This window comes from Solanum tuberosum, unplaced genomic scaffold (genome assembly GCF_000226075.1).
Source record: "Solanum tuberosum cultivar DM 1-3 516 R44 unplaced genomic scaffold, SolTub_3.0 scf00441, whole genome shotgun sequence".
NCBI lineage: Eukaryota > Viridiplantae > Streptophyta > Magnoliopsida > Solanales > Solanaceae > Solanum > Solanum tuberosum.
In genome coordinates, this window is record NW_006239381.1 from 222,505 (window position 1) to 236,842 (window position 14,338).

General features: G+C 32.2%; 2 protein-coding genes across 3 annotated transcripts in view; one reads left to right on the plus strand and one right to left on the minus strand.

Moving 5' to 3' along the window:
• LOC102585355 (60S ribosomal protein L23a-like) overlaps nucleotides 1-3,983 on the plus strand; it is a 4,468-nt gene extending 485 nt beyond the window's left edge. Inside the window, exons 2-3 of one of the 2 annotated variants that reach the window (XM_015303625.1) lie at nucleotides 39-213; nucleotides 3,145-3,983. In XM_015303625.1, the coding sequence (XP_015159111.1) occupies nucleotides 39-213; nucleotides 3,145-3,654 (685 nt within the window). In that variant the 3' untranslated portion in view covers nucleotides 3,655-3,983. Of the gene's footprint in view, nucleotides 1-14; nucleotides 214-3,144 lie in introns of both variants that reach the window. The other variant, XM_006363740.2, reaches the window with a different exon arrangement.
• A 3,793-nt stretch (nucleotides 3,984-7,776) lies between these two features.
• Nucleotides 7,777-8,968, minus strand: LOC102585909 (basic leucine zipper 63). Its single transcript, XM_006363742.2, has one exon. The coding sequence runs from the start codon at nucleotides 8,770-8,772 to the stop codon at nucleotides 8,107-8,109; it is 666 nt and encodes a 221-aa protein (XP_006363804.1). The 5' UTR covers nucleotides 8,773-8,968; the 3' UTR covers nucleotides 7,777-8,106.
• Between the last annotated feature and the right edge of the window lie 5,370 nt (nucleotides 8,969-14,338).

Genomic DNA, 14,338 nt, shown 5'->3' on the forward strand with positions numbered 1-14,338 from the left:
CCCTATAGTTGGTTGCGCCGCCCAATTCTAATGGCTACTGCAATAGCCACTCCGGCGGCTATTGTTTGTTCCAGCCGGCGTAAGGATCAAATATTCAGTTACTCAGTATCAATCACCAGGGCTACGTTTTCTTTCGCTTTTGTTCCCGTTCACAAGTCGTCTTCTTCTGTAAACCTCTGTTCTTTTCTCGGCAATTTCCGTCAGACCAGCGATGTGAGTTTTTTTTCCTTGCAATTCCAATCAGACATTTATACATGTTATATTTTACACAACTGGTTATGTCTAATTTCTAGATGTTTATTTGGATGATGTTTAATTGACTATAAATATATTGTATTGTTATCTTCTAATTGTTGAATCACTGCGTGTAAGCTCAATTTTGAATTGGGAATACTCAAAAGGTTGAAACAGCAATTTCCACTCTCTGCGATGTAAGAACTAGCTCCAAGCCTCCAAGTTTGGCTTTACATTTTGCTCAACTGTAGTGCTTTCTTCAATTATAATATAATACATATTGCTTGGATTTAGGATCTCCCTTGAGACTAATGTTATTCCAATGACTTACGCCCTAGCGCTTTAACATGGAATGTTGCATTGCTCTTTATTTTATGGCAAACAGCTAGTAGGATTTATACAAGTTTACCAAATGGTGGAGGCACAACGTTGACTAGACATAGATACCTAGAAGTAAAGAGTTGTTCTGGTTCGGGCCATGAGAACACTCAATCTTTATGGCTTAGTTTCCAGAGATAAAAGAGAATCATCACGTTCTTATTGTTAAAAGAACTTAAAAAAGGGACATGATATAACCTTCAAATATCAAGAATGACATAACAACTTGGAATCATCATTGCATAAAATCGTAATATGTCATAAGTTCAAGTTCATTTGTTCATTTATTCTTTTCCTTCTTCCAATAGGAATAATTTACGGTTATTCTAGCTCAACTCAAATATCTTATGTTTGTCCCGAAGAGAAAAGTCTTGAAATAAGATAAGTGCTAAATGAAATGCTTAAAGAATTGGGTATCATTCAGCAACTCTTTTTCCATGATCTTAAGATTTCTATTCATGTGGTCAATTATAGTGAGCTCAAATAACTATCTATCTTTCATGTCATCTCCTCTCTTTTTGATTTCTCAGTGTTGAATTTAGCTATGCTCTCATTTTTCCATGGTGCTCACTATACAAGTCTTCAAAATTATTGACCTTGTTTTCTGAAAGTATCATCGAAAATGTGTTTGGACCCGGCACTTTTGTCAAAAGGGAAGATCAAAGTTTTGTTATTCGTCAAAAATTGAGTCTGCTGCATGCCTTGGACAATTCTTTTCTTCCTTTTCGGATGATCACCTAGAAATGTCCCTTTTCTCCCCAACTTGATTTTCCCTTCTCTAATAATTGACATTCTCATCGTTTCATAAATCACCAGAGCACAATACATATATCCTTTAGTATGAGTCAAGATTAGAAAGTGATTTGAAATTCAGAAAGGATGAGCAGAGTAGCTATCACTGTTAACTTCTATCTCCTGCTTTATATCGGGAGAAAGCAAAATTTGCAATTCAGGTTTAAAATGCTTGCTTTGACAATTGATTGTTTCAAGGGCATCTGCTTCTGTGCTTTATTGACTTTAGATGTGGGATTATACCCAAGATTATCCAAATTGGCATGATTATTTTATCAGTGATTGCTACATATTTTTGACATGTATGCCTATGTGGAATACTTGCTCTCCCAAGATAATGTGTTGTTTGGGCAGACATTTTTCTTAGATGTTTGGTATCAGAGTTTGCATTATGCCGAAGTCCTAAGTAACCTTACTACTGAGTCACTGTGAAGTTCATAAGGTGTGTGTTATCATATTTGCATACGGTGAATGATGTCCTAATTTTTCTTTTTTCATATGTGAACTTCTGTTGCAAAAATGTTTATTGAAGTTTTTAGTACTCCTATGTGAGTTTCTGTTGAAAAAGTGTTTATTGGAGATTGTTTTACTCTCTTTGTTTCATTTATATGATGGTGTTGGACTTGACAAAATGTTGACGATGATAACTTGGCTTCTATAATATATTAGTCTTCGTAAAAAATGTATATCAAGATAATAGTTGAAAAGTTATATTTATGGGAAAAAACACTACATCAAAGATAAGATTTGGATACCAAAATGAATTTTGTTTACCGACAGTTGTGTAGATTAATATTTTTAATTGAATGATTTAAACATTTTGGGACGTCCCATAACAGAAAAAGTGTCATCTACGTTGACACGGATGGAGTATGATTTTTTGTTGGTAGATTTCTGAAATTCATAATGGCTTATCCTCAGATGTAGGTTTATGCCCCACTTCCTTTTTATTTTTGGTTTAGGTGGAGCTGGTGGATCTAAAATGTGGTTCTGATTAAGTTTATTTAGAGGTCTTCACACTATCATAGTTTGATCATCTAGTGTACATTGTTAAATTAGATGTTGTATTAGCATCTTGTTTGTTGGTGACAGACGCCTCATCGTTAGGATAATAGAACCTTGGATGGTGTTTTGGGTTTTGCAATGGCAATTCAAAGCTGTTGCCTAAACCAAAGATTTAAGCTGATAACAATGTATCCGACTTTACAAGGATAGAGTATAAGAGGATACGTAACGTAATTAGGTCTACACTTAAATGTCCTCACACCCGCCCCAAAGCAACCAAAGGTTTACATTTTATACTGCCTATTTTCTATTGTTACTGGGACCATATATCCTTATTTTAAAAAAAATAAAAATTCTCATTAGTTTACTCCTGTTGTTGCATTGCATGAATAAGATACTTCAAGGCTTTTCAAATTGAGTGTCTGCGAAGTCTAAACATGCATAGTCGTCTATAAGGAAATGTGACAAGGTGCTTGAAGTTATTGAGATTTCTCTCATGATTTGTGTGGCCCTTCCCTCTTTTTTACCTAAGGTAACAAATAAATGCAAACTGCAAATGGAAAATTATGTTCTACAAATGAGTTTTGCTGATGGAAATGGCCTTTGATCTATTGTTATACAATCCCTCATTTTAATGTTGCCAGCATCACTTTCAAGGACTAGAAAACAGGTTTAATTTCCAGCAGCAGTTGCATTATAAAGAAAATTGGTTTTCTGATCCTTTTTTTATATCAGGAATTGCTGACAAGCTTCAGTGCTAGAGGTTCTCAGTTTCTATGTCCTGTATCTTGTGAAGTTGACGGTCGCAAAGAGGGAGATGCCAAGAAACAAAGGCTAGCATATGCCATTAAAGTGAAATCGGATGAATCAACCAATATGCATGTATTAGATATCCAAAATTCAGTCTCATCTGAACGGAGGAAGATGTTGAAAATGGAAAGAAATCCCAAGCATCTCAACAATAGTGTGTCACAGAGGAACAAAATTGAATATTACCAGGTCATCCAATATCCTCTGAAAACTGAGTCTACTATGGGGAATATATTACGTCATAATACTTTGGTTTTTGTTGTTCACAAAGATGCTGACAAGAAGAGCATAAGGGATGCTGTAAAGAAGCTGTTTAAGATTGAAATGAAGAAAGTAAATACATCAATCATGCCTGACGGGACGAAGAAAGCATATGTTATGCTGACACCAAACCATAGTGCACTAGATGTGGCAAAAAAAATCAAAGCCATTTAAAAGTTGATTCTCCTTCTTCCTTTCCTTGCCATGACAATCTGGTGGCTATATAAGGTGCTGGAGTTAGAAACTAGACGCTTATGATTTATATGTGATCTTATGTTGAAATTTTCTCTAGTCTTTATAGGTACAATTTTGTAGTTTCAGCTTAATTTTGACCGTTCTCTGGGAAGTAAGTGTTCAATCATTGTGGTTTTTGGCTAACTGTTCCTGTATGAATGTACGGCTTGGTTCAACACCTTCTTCATTTCTCCCCAAATATTGGGAAAAACTTGTAATCTGTGTAAAATCATTATGCTTTCAAGCTTTACATTGGAATACTTGATAACGGCTTATAATCATTTCCCAATTTCTGTTTGTGCTGTAGGTTTGTAACGTTGACGACATGGAGCCATTCTCAATTGGACTGATGTTTTTTTCTTTTAATTCACTGCAAATGCAATAATGCAGAGATTAGTTGGGAAAAGATAGTGACATATTGCAGACATTTCCTCGTTCCTACCAACTACTGACAAAAGTGCAAGGCACAGTAAGTCCTTCGGCTCCTTATCCTAATTTTATCATTTTCCTAAAGGTTTCTCACTGATTCTGCTTTATGAAAAATGATCATCCCTGGGTCCTGGTGGATATAGCTTGGATGAAAGCCCTCTTAGCAAGGGCACAATACAATTCTTCCCGCTGATTTTTTTTGTTTTCCTTTTTCCTGCTGGATAAGGGAAAAAAAAGAACAAGTGGAGCCCCAGCTTTTGATACTCTGTTTCCTTATAAATCTATGACCAGCACTACCAGCTACATATAAAGATAAGCACTAATTTCCAACAAGCCCTTGGTTTTGCAAAAGCAGTACGTAATCCTACGAGTGGAGTCTGAGGAGGGTGGTGGGTTACTCCCACCTTATGAAGGTAGAAATGTTGTTATCACGTCCAATCATTAATAACGTTTTAAGGATAATTTTGGAATATTATAGAAACATGATTATCTCAACCCAATCTTGTTAAAAAAAAAGTAAAGAATATTTCAAATTACAAAAGAAGGTAATACTACAAAACCAAGTATAATTAAGAGTACTTTATGGTAGTTATTTTCAGTATAAACGCGGATATTATTAGGTTCTCTCTTGTTTGCACGTTTTATATGTGGATGATTAGTTACTCAAATCCAATCTTAGTAGACGTTCTTCATAAACTAATATCTTCCCAAATTTGAAACTACTTCCACTTGTAAACTCAATATTCTTGAGTGGAAAATTGGATGCCAGACTTATATACGTACTACTCAAAATATTAATATGATGTGACTCCTCTCTGGTTGGAAAAATAAAGCTAACCATGAAAAATAGTAAGTACGAATTACAAATACTTATGCCTTTCTCTCATCTTAATTAACTTAGAGGTGAAGAAAGGAAGCAAATATGTTCTTTTTATTAAAAAAACATGCACACTTCGAAACCTTTAATTGGTACTCTTACATTTTTTCTTTATGAGGAAGTGACCTACCAGTTACTTTAAATTAATTAAATTTTAATAGAGGAGACTACCCTAAAATCTTTGACAACATAGTATTCTAAATAATGTAATTAAACTTCTCCATATCACGATCTTTGGTTGTTCACCTGTCTATTCTATTTGCATCAATTGATTTCGACAATAATTACTTTACTATACTAATAATCTTACCCCACCAAGAGTGAATTAAAGAAAAGGATGTTAACTAAAAAAAATAAAAAGAATTTGGTGGCAACTAAACTAGTAAGGCGTTCTAGAAATATGTCCGTATTTTTATCAGCGGGGAAATTGTTCTTTACACTTGTTAGTAGTAATATTTTGCAAATATTTTTGTTGACCAAAATAAAATTACAGCCATTTAATTGTGACAAAAGCAGTAGTTTAGGTAAATGTTAGTCAATTCTAATTTTAGGAAATTTCATAAATAGCAAAGAGATTAACTTAATAAGTCTTCTTAGCTACAATTTGCCTAATTACTCTCCATAGCAGTTTCTTTTGCTATGGATATTTCCGTTTATATAATTCACTTGTCAATATACAAACATGGTCAGTATATACAAATTATGTATTTATACATTTAGAAATTTCAGAATTTATACAAATCAAATGTATTAACAAATGCATCAACAACATAATTAATTATATACAAGCTAGGGTAAACATATATTAATTTTGTATTTATACAACTAGAAATTGAATTATACAAATTCTGAATATATATAGTTACGAGCGAATTATACAAACGTGGTCCACGTAAATATAGTTATAAAGTAATTTCTTCAAACTATAGCTATGTTAGCATACTTTTGATATAATGATGTTAAAATATACATATTAGGATACGTCATTTATACCCTGGATAAAAATATCAACCTTGCAAATTGATCAATATTAAATCTGATATATTGATCTAAGGGTCGACAAAAAAAATATAAGGTGGAAGTAAAATATAAAAAGACAAACATAACTATTATTTATGTTTTAACGGAGATGCTTTTCAAATCTTTCACCTTTTCAAAAGGAAAGGAAACAGAAAAATAAATGAAGAAAAAGAAACAAGTTTTACTTGTTCAAACAAACTTTTCTTTAATCGCTTTAATTCTTTATCCATGGTGGTTTATTAGTTTTGTACATTTACGTGGGGAATATCCGTGGCACCTAACATAAAATATTCACTCAACTTGCGCACTAGAAAATTAAATTGTGTTTATTGTTATAAATAGATCCACACTACTTTTGGTGAAAGGGAAAATGAAAATGGGGATGACATATGCAACTTTTTTGTTATGGGTTTAATGGATTAGGTTTCAATTCAGATAAAAACTTCACGGGTCAAATGCATAAAAGCAAAAAAAAAAAAGTGGTCCAGGAGATATTTTTTGTTGGACTGCAGTTATCCTAATCTGATCTATTAAAACTTGTTTAATAAAAAGTTTAATTGATAATCTAGAGGTTTTTTTATTTATTAAAGAAATAACAGTTAAGTGTGATCTTGAACAAGAAATAACATGAATGAGGTCGCATTGCCAATCCAAATAAAAGATGAGGGTTGTGGTCAATGATGAAGCCAAGAATTTTATTTAGTGGGATTACAATATATAGATTAAAAAGAACACACATAAAAAATAGGAGTCGTCACTGGTTTCAGTAGAATGATTATGTAAAACTTGTTGAATCATGACATCCTTTACACGAGTTGAGAATAAATGAAGAAATATCATTAATGAAGTTAGAAATATTGTCAATGAGGATTTAGAAAATTGACCCTAATTTATCTTAAACGAAAGCATAATATTGGTATTATCATTTCCATCAAGAGTGTGAGAGAAAGATGGACGAAAGGAGAAGAGAACATTTTGTGATGGCTGAAGAATTGAAGCAATTTTCTCTTATGGCGCCATATCTAGAAAGGCACATGCAATTTACCTATATTTGCGTGATATTAAATATTCTTACAAAGTAATTCATCATGAAATTTTATGATTCTAAAGAGCAAGATGTTTAGAATTTATCTTAATCCGTTAATTAGGATTACATCTAAAATCATGAAGTTATAACTATACAAGTACATAACGACGTCATGTCGTCATCTGTATATCTTGATTATTACTATAATATAAAGCTTCCATCTGCTTTCGTACTTGATCCAAATACCCCCAAAGTTTAGTAAAGGAAAAGAGCATAAATATACATCATATATTGAAAGCAACATATTCCCCGTCCTTTGGTTAATAATTTATTTTTGTCAAGACACAATTATATATTCTCTCCATGCATGCGTGTAGATAGACGCATGTGAACATAAATTAAATCAGATGGTAAAGTGAACCATCAACAATCAGTGGTATGAAGTGGAAAAAAAAAACCATCAACAATCAGTTAGAGTATTAACCTAGCAGAAATAAAGAATTCTCTTTAAGCGCGGTTCCCTTTTGTGAGACGCCACTTAATTATTCCTGATTAAGTCTATTAATCATATCATGGAGATAATTAATACTCTTAATGACCGTTGGATTAGCGTTAATGACGACAAATGTTACGTACGGGGTCCGCCATTTAGAGATTGAAAAATCATGAAAAAACAATTATGGCAATGAACATAATACTTACTAAACGGTAGAAAGGCAAAAAGGAAATAGTTCCATTTAACTAATAAGCCAAACATTGCACGATTGTGTCATTTACACCATAATGATAGCCTGGTTTTGCTTAAAATAAAACCACCATTTGGTCCCAACCTCAAAGCTCCTAGCTAGTAGCTACATTACATACATTACTATATCTCTTTACCGCTATTATACGCACCTTTTAATTTAATTTACAAGAAATAGAGAGAGAGGGAGAGAAAATCCTCTTGTGACTTCATTTCATCTGATAGTTATATAGTGGTGCTAATTAGAGGAAGAAGCACGTTTAATGATGATTTATTATAGGTCCAAGTGATTAATTAATGAGGTCTTTGTTCCATATTATTGCATGCCCATGCAGAATAAGAATTAAATTGCTGCTCAAGTTGCCGGGTGATCAATATTTGACGTATACCCTCAAGTCTTTGCCGAAGGATAGCCGATTCGGTCCTGACCCGCTCGTTCTCACACTGGACCACTTGGCACCGGTAAGTAATTAACCGTAACCGGTTCATTATTTCCCGGTTCCCTACTTTAAGCCTGTTCGCTTGGTTCCGCAGGTTCTCCAGATGCTTTTGCTTTCGCATGCGGGACCGCCTCGCTGATTCCCGGTTCGATACCATACGTCGACGCTTCCTCTCATCTATGTCACGGTTCGATGTCGTGCGCTGCCGCTTCCTCTCGTCAGGACAGCGGTTCGTGTTATTATTATTGTTATTATTCCGGTTCGGGTCATCTGAACCGGAACTAGAGTGAACAGAATTCGGTTTGGAGTCATCAGAACCTGAATCGGAGTTTAAAATAACCGGTTCAGGGGGTGGGGATTCCTTGGGTGAAACAACCGGTTCTTCTTCTTCCACTTCTTGTGGGAATAGAAAAGCCGGTTCGATACATTCCCAAGGAGTGAACCCGCCATCAAAAGCCGGAAATAAATAGGGAAAAAGGCCATCAGTGGACAGAGTAGTGGCCGGAAAAGTGGACAACATGGCCGGAAAATCGCTTCTAAAGGGGGGTGGGTAATTAGGAGGAGAAAAGGGAAGTAGTAAGGTCAGGAGTGTAGTATTTATTGACAAACGGAAAGGAGTAGGGTGTGTTCCCACTAGGGATATTTTTGTAATTCGACAAAACTTTTGAGTCAGGTGGCACTAGTTCCTGGGGTCCATTTAGTTGGCTTTTAAAAGTAGATTTTTTTGTGACATAAGCACTTGGGTTGGGGTGGGATGGGACCCAACAATTCAGCTTAGTCACGAAGGAACAAAAGAAGTGGGGACACAGTTTGCCTACGTGTCGTATTTCGTTTGAGCTGAGCGTGTGAGGAGCCAATAATTTGAAAAGGTGCTTACGTGGAAGCACGTTCTTAGCTCGGTTCCGGCTTTGCTGATGAGCTGAAATTGATACCGTTGAATCTAAATTTACGTGATATTATTTAATTCAATATCAAATTTAAGAAAGAATAACATTTTAAAATTTAGTAGATAGTCGTAAACCTTGGAATTTGTGTGAATATAACTCGTTTTAATAAAGATTAAAAAAAAGAAATTAAAATTAAATAATTTATAATTTTAGAAAGATGATAATGTGCATCTTTTAATTAAAAAAGAATAAATATTCTAGGTAAATTGAGAGTTCTTAAGAGAGTGATGGACTCTCTGGCATTATGTTTATCCAGTGTTAATACTACGAAGAAGCGAAGTACTTGATATGTGCTTAGGTCATCATTTGTTTTTCCTCAAGATTAATTGTTACTTGCAATACTTAGGGGACAATGTTATTATATAGTTTTGAATTTATCTGAATTTAATGGATCATGATTAATAATTGTAAAATACAAATGATTTAGTATTTAAAAGTTAAACCCATAAATTTTAATCCTAAATCCGTATTTGCTTACGGAACTAGTAGTATATAATAAACATACTAAAATGGTGTTGAGTGCTGATATTACTAGCAAGTGCAAATATATCACTAGTCTGTTGTTTGGACCACAAATAACATAGTGGAGATAGAGGAATGAATAACATTTTTGAAAGTGCCCTCATCTCCATTTATTAGTAGTCAACTTGATTTTTTCTATCTGCTGTAATTAAAAACAACATATTATATTATATTATAAACTCTTTGACCTTATCTATTTTATGGTGTGCGCAACTGTGGATGCGTGATAAAATCTCACTGGACTACTGTAGTCTGTAGGTAATAAAAACAAAATAAAAAAACAGTAATAATGTGTAGGGCTTGTGCGTAAAGCCTTATCCCAATCGTTATTATTGCGTCCTTGTTCTTTCGAGGCTTTGATGGAAGGACTTAGTAACTAGTACTGTTCTTGTTGGCAATTATTTATGATAAAATAAAATAAAATTATGACAACTCCTTTATAGAGCCTGAATTACTTTATATATTGTCACGAATTTGACAAATTGTGCACCTATGATATGAACCTGTAATGGGAGGACTCATGGTTAGGTCAAAGACTTTTAGGGCAGTTTGGCCATGCAATATAGAATTATGATATGATATTATAATATGGAATTATGAGATAAAATTGAAGTTTTGTTTGAACATGTGATATGAAATTTTTGTGTTGTATATTTTCTCATAAACATAAAAATTTCATAAGTTGTAAAACTATTAAAATAGCTCAAATTGTTTATTCAATCTTATCAAATAAATAAAAATTTATAAAATCACATAATAGAGTATTACAAAGCTATATGTTCTCCACTTAATTAATTATTTCATCTAACTTTAATTGACCAAACTTTAATTCAATAACATAAATTGTAGTGTACTGGTCTTTAATATAATTCTCTCACACAGTACGGACAATCTTCTCACATTGAACTTGCATTTCTCTATCATATGACCGAGAAGACAAACCAACATTGTTACTTTGAGCCATTTGTTGGTTCAATCTTTTCAGTGCATTAATTTCGTGCTAAAATCAAACATATTGGAAGTAGTGATTATCAAACATACATCATCAGTTTTATCCTTTTTCATATTAAATTGCTTTAAACATTTTCATATGTAGTCAAAAGAGATTTTATTTTTTTTTATGAAAAAATAAAACAATAATACTCCCTCTGTTTGTATTTATATTCACCAAATCAAATCTTACTTTATCATTTATATTCACCAAATTGAAAGCAATAATAAATTTTATGTTGGTGAGTATAATAAATTTTAAAAAGTAATGATGTGATTATTAATTTGATTTACATATGAAATAAATGTTTAGTAAATATAATGTGGGTTGTTTTCACAAAATATAAATTTGTGGGTCAACTTTTATATTTAAAAAATCTCAAATCATGATTTAGAATTCCCATATCATGATTTTTGGAGAATATGATATTCCATCTCGTGATTTCAAATCAGGAGATGAAATCTGCATAAAATCGCCTGTCCAAACGCTGATTCCATCTCAAATCGTGATATAATATCGCATGGCCAAACGCGTACTTAAACTTATAATGTTATAGTTTCCCTTCTCTACTCTTCAATAACTTTGGCACCATCCTATTCAAACCGTCATATATATGTTGATTGAGGAGATCCCAAAGATACAAACTTAACTTAAATCATACCTCGATTGAAATGTTTTTGTAATAATAAATACAACAATGTAATAAATACGCATATCATTGCACTCTTAATATATATATGCAATAAAACTTTAACTCTTTCAATAAATAAATATATATATATATATATATATATGTGATTTTAATCGAGGCTTGCCTAGTGCGGTTTACCTCTCCTATGTGGTTTGCGAGCTATTGCATAGGAACGGGGGTTTTACCCTGTGCATACCCAAAGGGTAGCGGCTGCGGGTTTCCCTTGTCATAAAAAAAAAATTTATAGTTAATTAGTACAGATTCTAAATTTAATTCTTTTTATTTAATTAGTAAAGTAGTATAATTTATTGTAAATTATAATAAAGAACCTGCATATATTCAATTATTCTTAACACGTCATTGTCTTTAGAGGCATCATTAACAATTGGGCCGATTCTCGGAATATAACGAAAAACCAACATGTTTTTGTCTTTCAATTTCATCTTCATATAATAAGATATTAATTGCACCTATTTTTCTAAAGTCCAAGTCTAAACAAAGACTAGCTAACATTAGGGAACGCTCCAAATATGAAATCCAAAACAATTTCTTTTTCAAAAATCAATAATTAAGGAGAGGGAATCCATTTAATATTCCTGAGGCTGACATTCAAAGCACTTTTTTTGCCCTCAATCACATATTACAACACGTATATAAAATAAAAAGCAATTAATTTCTTTAATTTGGTTGCATTAAACAGAGACTGCCTCCAAAGTCAAGGGAACTTTATTCTTTAATAGGACATGAAATGGACTTCAGGGTATGAAGAACAGACACGTACGTTGTCTACTAATTCATCATGATAAGGTTTTAATTCTTTTGTTTTGTTCCATCTTTTATTTTGATGTTTCTAAAATATTCTCTCACTTTCACTTTGGAAATTCCTTATTTATGCACCAAAAGAGCATCGCACATCTGGTAGCACCAAAAAGGATTGGATACGTATATAACTCTTCTATCGTATAATTTCCTAGTACTACCAGCATTAGAAAAATATGGAATTCATCACTAAGAAATTTATCTGTAATTCCTTACTAACATGTTGCAAAAGTGCTCCTAGCTAATTAGATTTTTATTTTCGTAAAATTCATCACTAATCCTTAGCTAAATGGAATTAACATGAGATTTTTGTTGTTTAGTAAAAAAAAAATCATAGCTGATTCCTTATTTTGCGGGGTTAATATATCAAATGGTCACTCAACTTTAGAAATTTATTTTAAAAAGTCATTGAACTTTGTTTTGTATCAATAAAATCACTCAACTCAAATCCTTGTATCCATAAAATCATTCAACTGAATTTCTCATTAAATAAAATTTGTCATGACAAAATAAATTATTTTTTATTCCTAAAATTGAATAATATTAACTCCTAAAATAAATAAATAAAATAAAATATGTTTTTCGGATTAACTTAAATGTTCATATATGAAATTATTCTCATTTTTCAGTTGTCTATGATGTTTCAAAATCTATTTTATTTGAATTTCGCAAATAAAGAGCTTCATATCTTTTGAATATTTGTATAGCGGTATGATTCACAACAATCCTTTGCTAACCACTAGGCGATTTTAATCCTGTTAAAAAATGGGATAACATAGCGTGAGGTTTTCTAGACGTTATGTTATTTAGAATACATATTTTAGTTAATCCAGAGGGGATGCGCTCCTGTCTAATGTCTTTACCATCCAGTTGATCCAGTCCCCCTTTAATCTGCTGCCATTTGTCACATAATGATTTAAGGGTCAATAATTATTTAACCAAAATAATCTCTTAAATCATGGTTAAGCTACATTATCTTTTTTAATTTCTTTTTGTTCCATATTAACTACATGTATATAGGAGAGGATCTTTTTGATCAATCACTGCTCTGTTTTCTTTTTTTCATTTTTTTTTTCATCTTCCTTCCGAAAATCATTTAATTTCCATCACAAATCAAATTTCTTTCAAACTAAAAATTCCATTATTTTCATATTATTTAATAACTCTTCCCAGATTTCTCTATACAATCAACTTCTTAATAAAATTGAAGTGTATTACAATGGCCACAAGAAATTTCTAAAGCTAAATAATATTATTGTTCTTGTTTCTCACTATCAGACGGTTAAGAGAGAGCAAGAGATTTCTTCGATTATTATATAGGTGTTCGTTAATATGAGATGAAAAACTATATAGTAACTTAGTTTTTCGCAGTTAACCAAGAGCAGGAAATTATTGTTTCTCAACTACTAAGTGCAAATAGTTTCTGCTCATTTACTCTCAACTACTGTAGCTTAACCATAGTTTAAGGGGTTGTTTTGGTTAAATAATTATTGACCCTTAGATCATTATGTGACAAATGGCAGCAGATTAAAGGTGGACTGGACCAACTGGATGGTAAAGGCACTGGACATGGGCCGAATCCAGTAGAGGTGTGCTAATAAACCTAATAAATGAGTACTATATTTTATTTTGGGGTGAGAAAGGAAAGAGAGGGTCAACAGCTGCCAAGGAGAAGCAACTATTAAATTAAATTATTTATTTAAAAGTTAATATCTTAGAAGATCATTTAATTTTGAGAATAAAAAATAATTTATTTTATCATATTAAAATTTAGTTAATGATAAATTTACATGAATGATTTTTTTAATACAAAAGTCTAAGTTGAGTGATTTTATTGATACAAAACAAAATTTATTTTTTCTAAATAAATTCTCGAAATTGAGTAGTCTTTTGAGTTATTAAATCTTATTTCGTGTAGTGTGTAATATATACGGAACTATATAGTCATTAATTATCCTCCAGCGTTACCTTGAGAAAGTACGTTAAACGGCTCCAATATCTATAGGAGATTTTATTATTTTTTAAGGAAACAATCAAATGGCTAAAAGGTTGACAATTCTATCACAAGTTCAAATATCATTAATAATCACTTAATCTGGTTAACTAACGTAGATCT

Coding starts and splice junctions, on each gene's coding strand:
- LOC102585909 (XM_006363742.2), bottom strand. CDS start 8,772: ATGTTGTCCACTTTTCCGGCCACTACTCTGTCCACTGATGGCCTTTTT.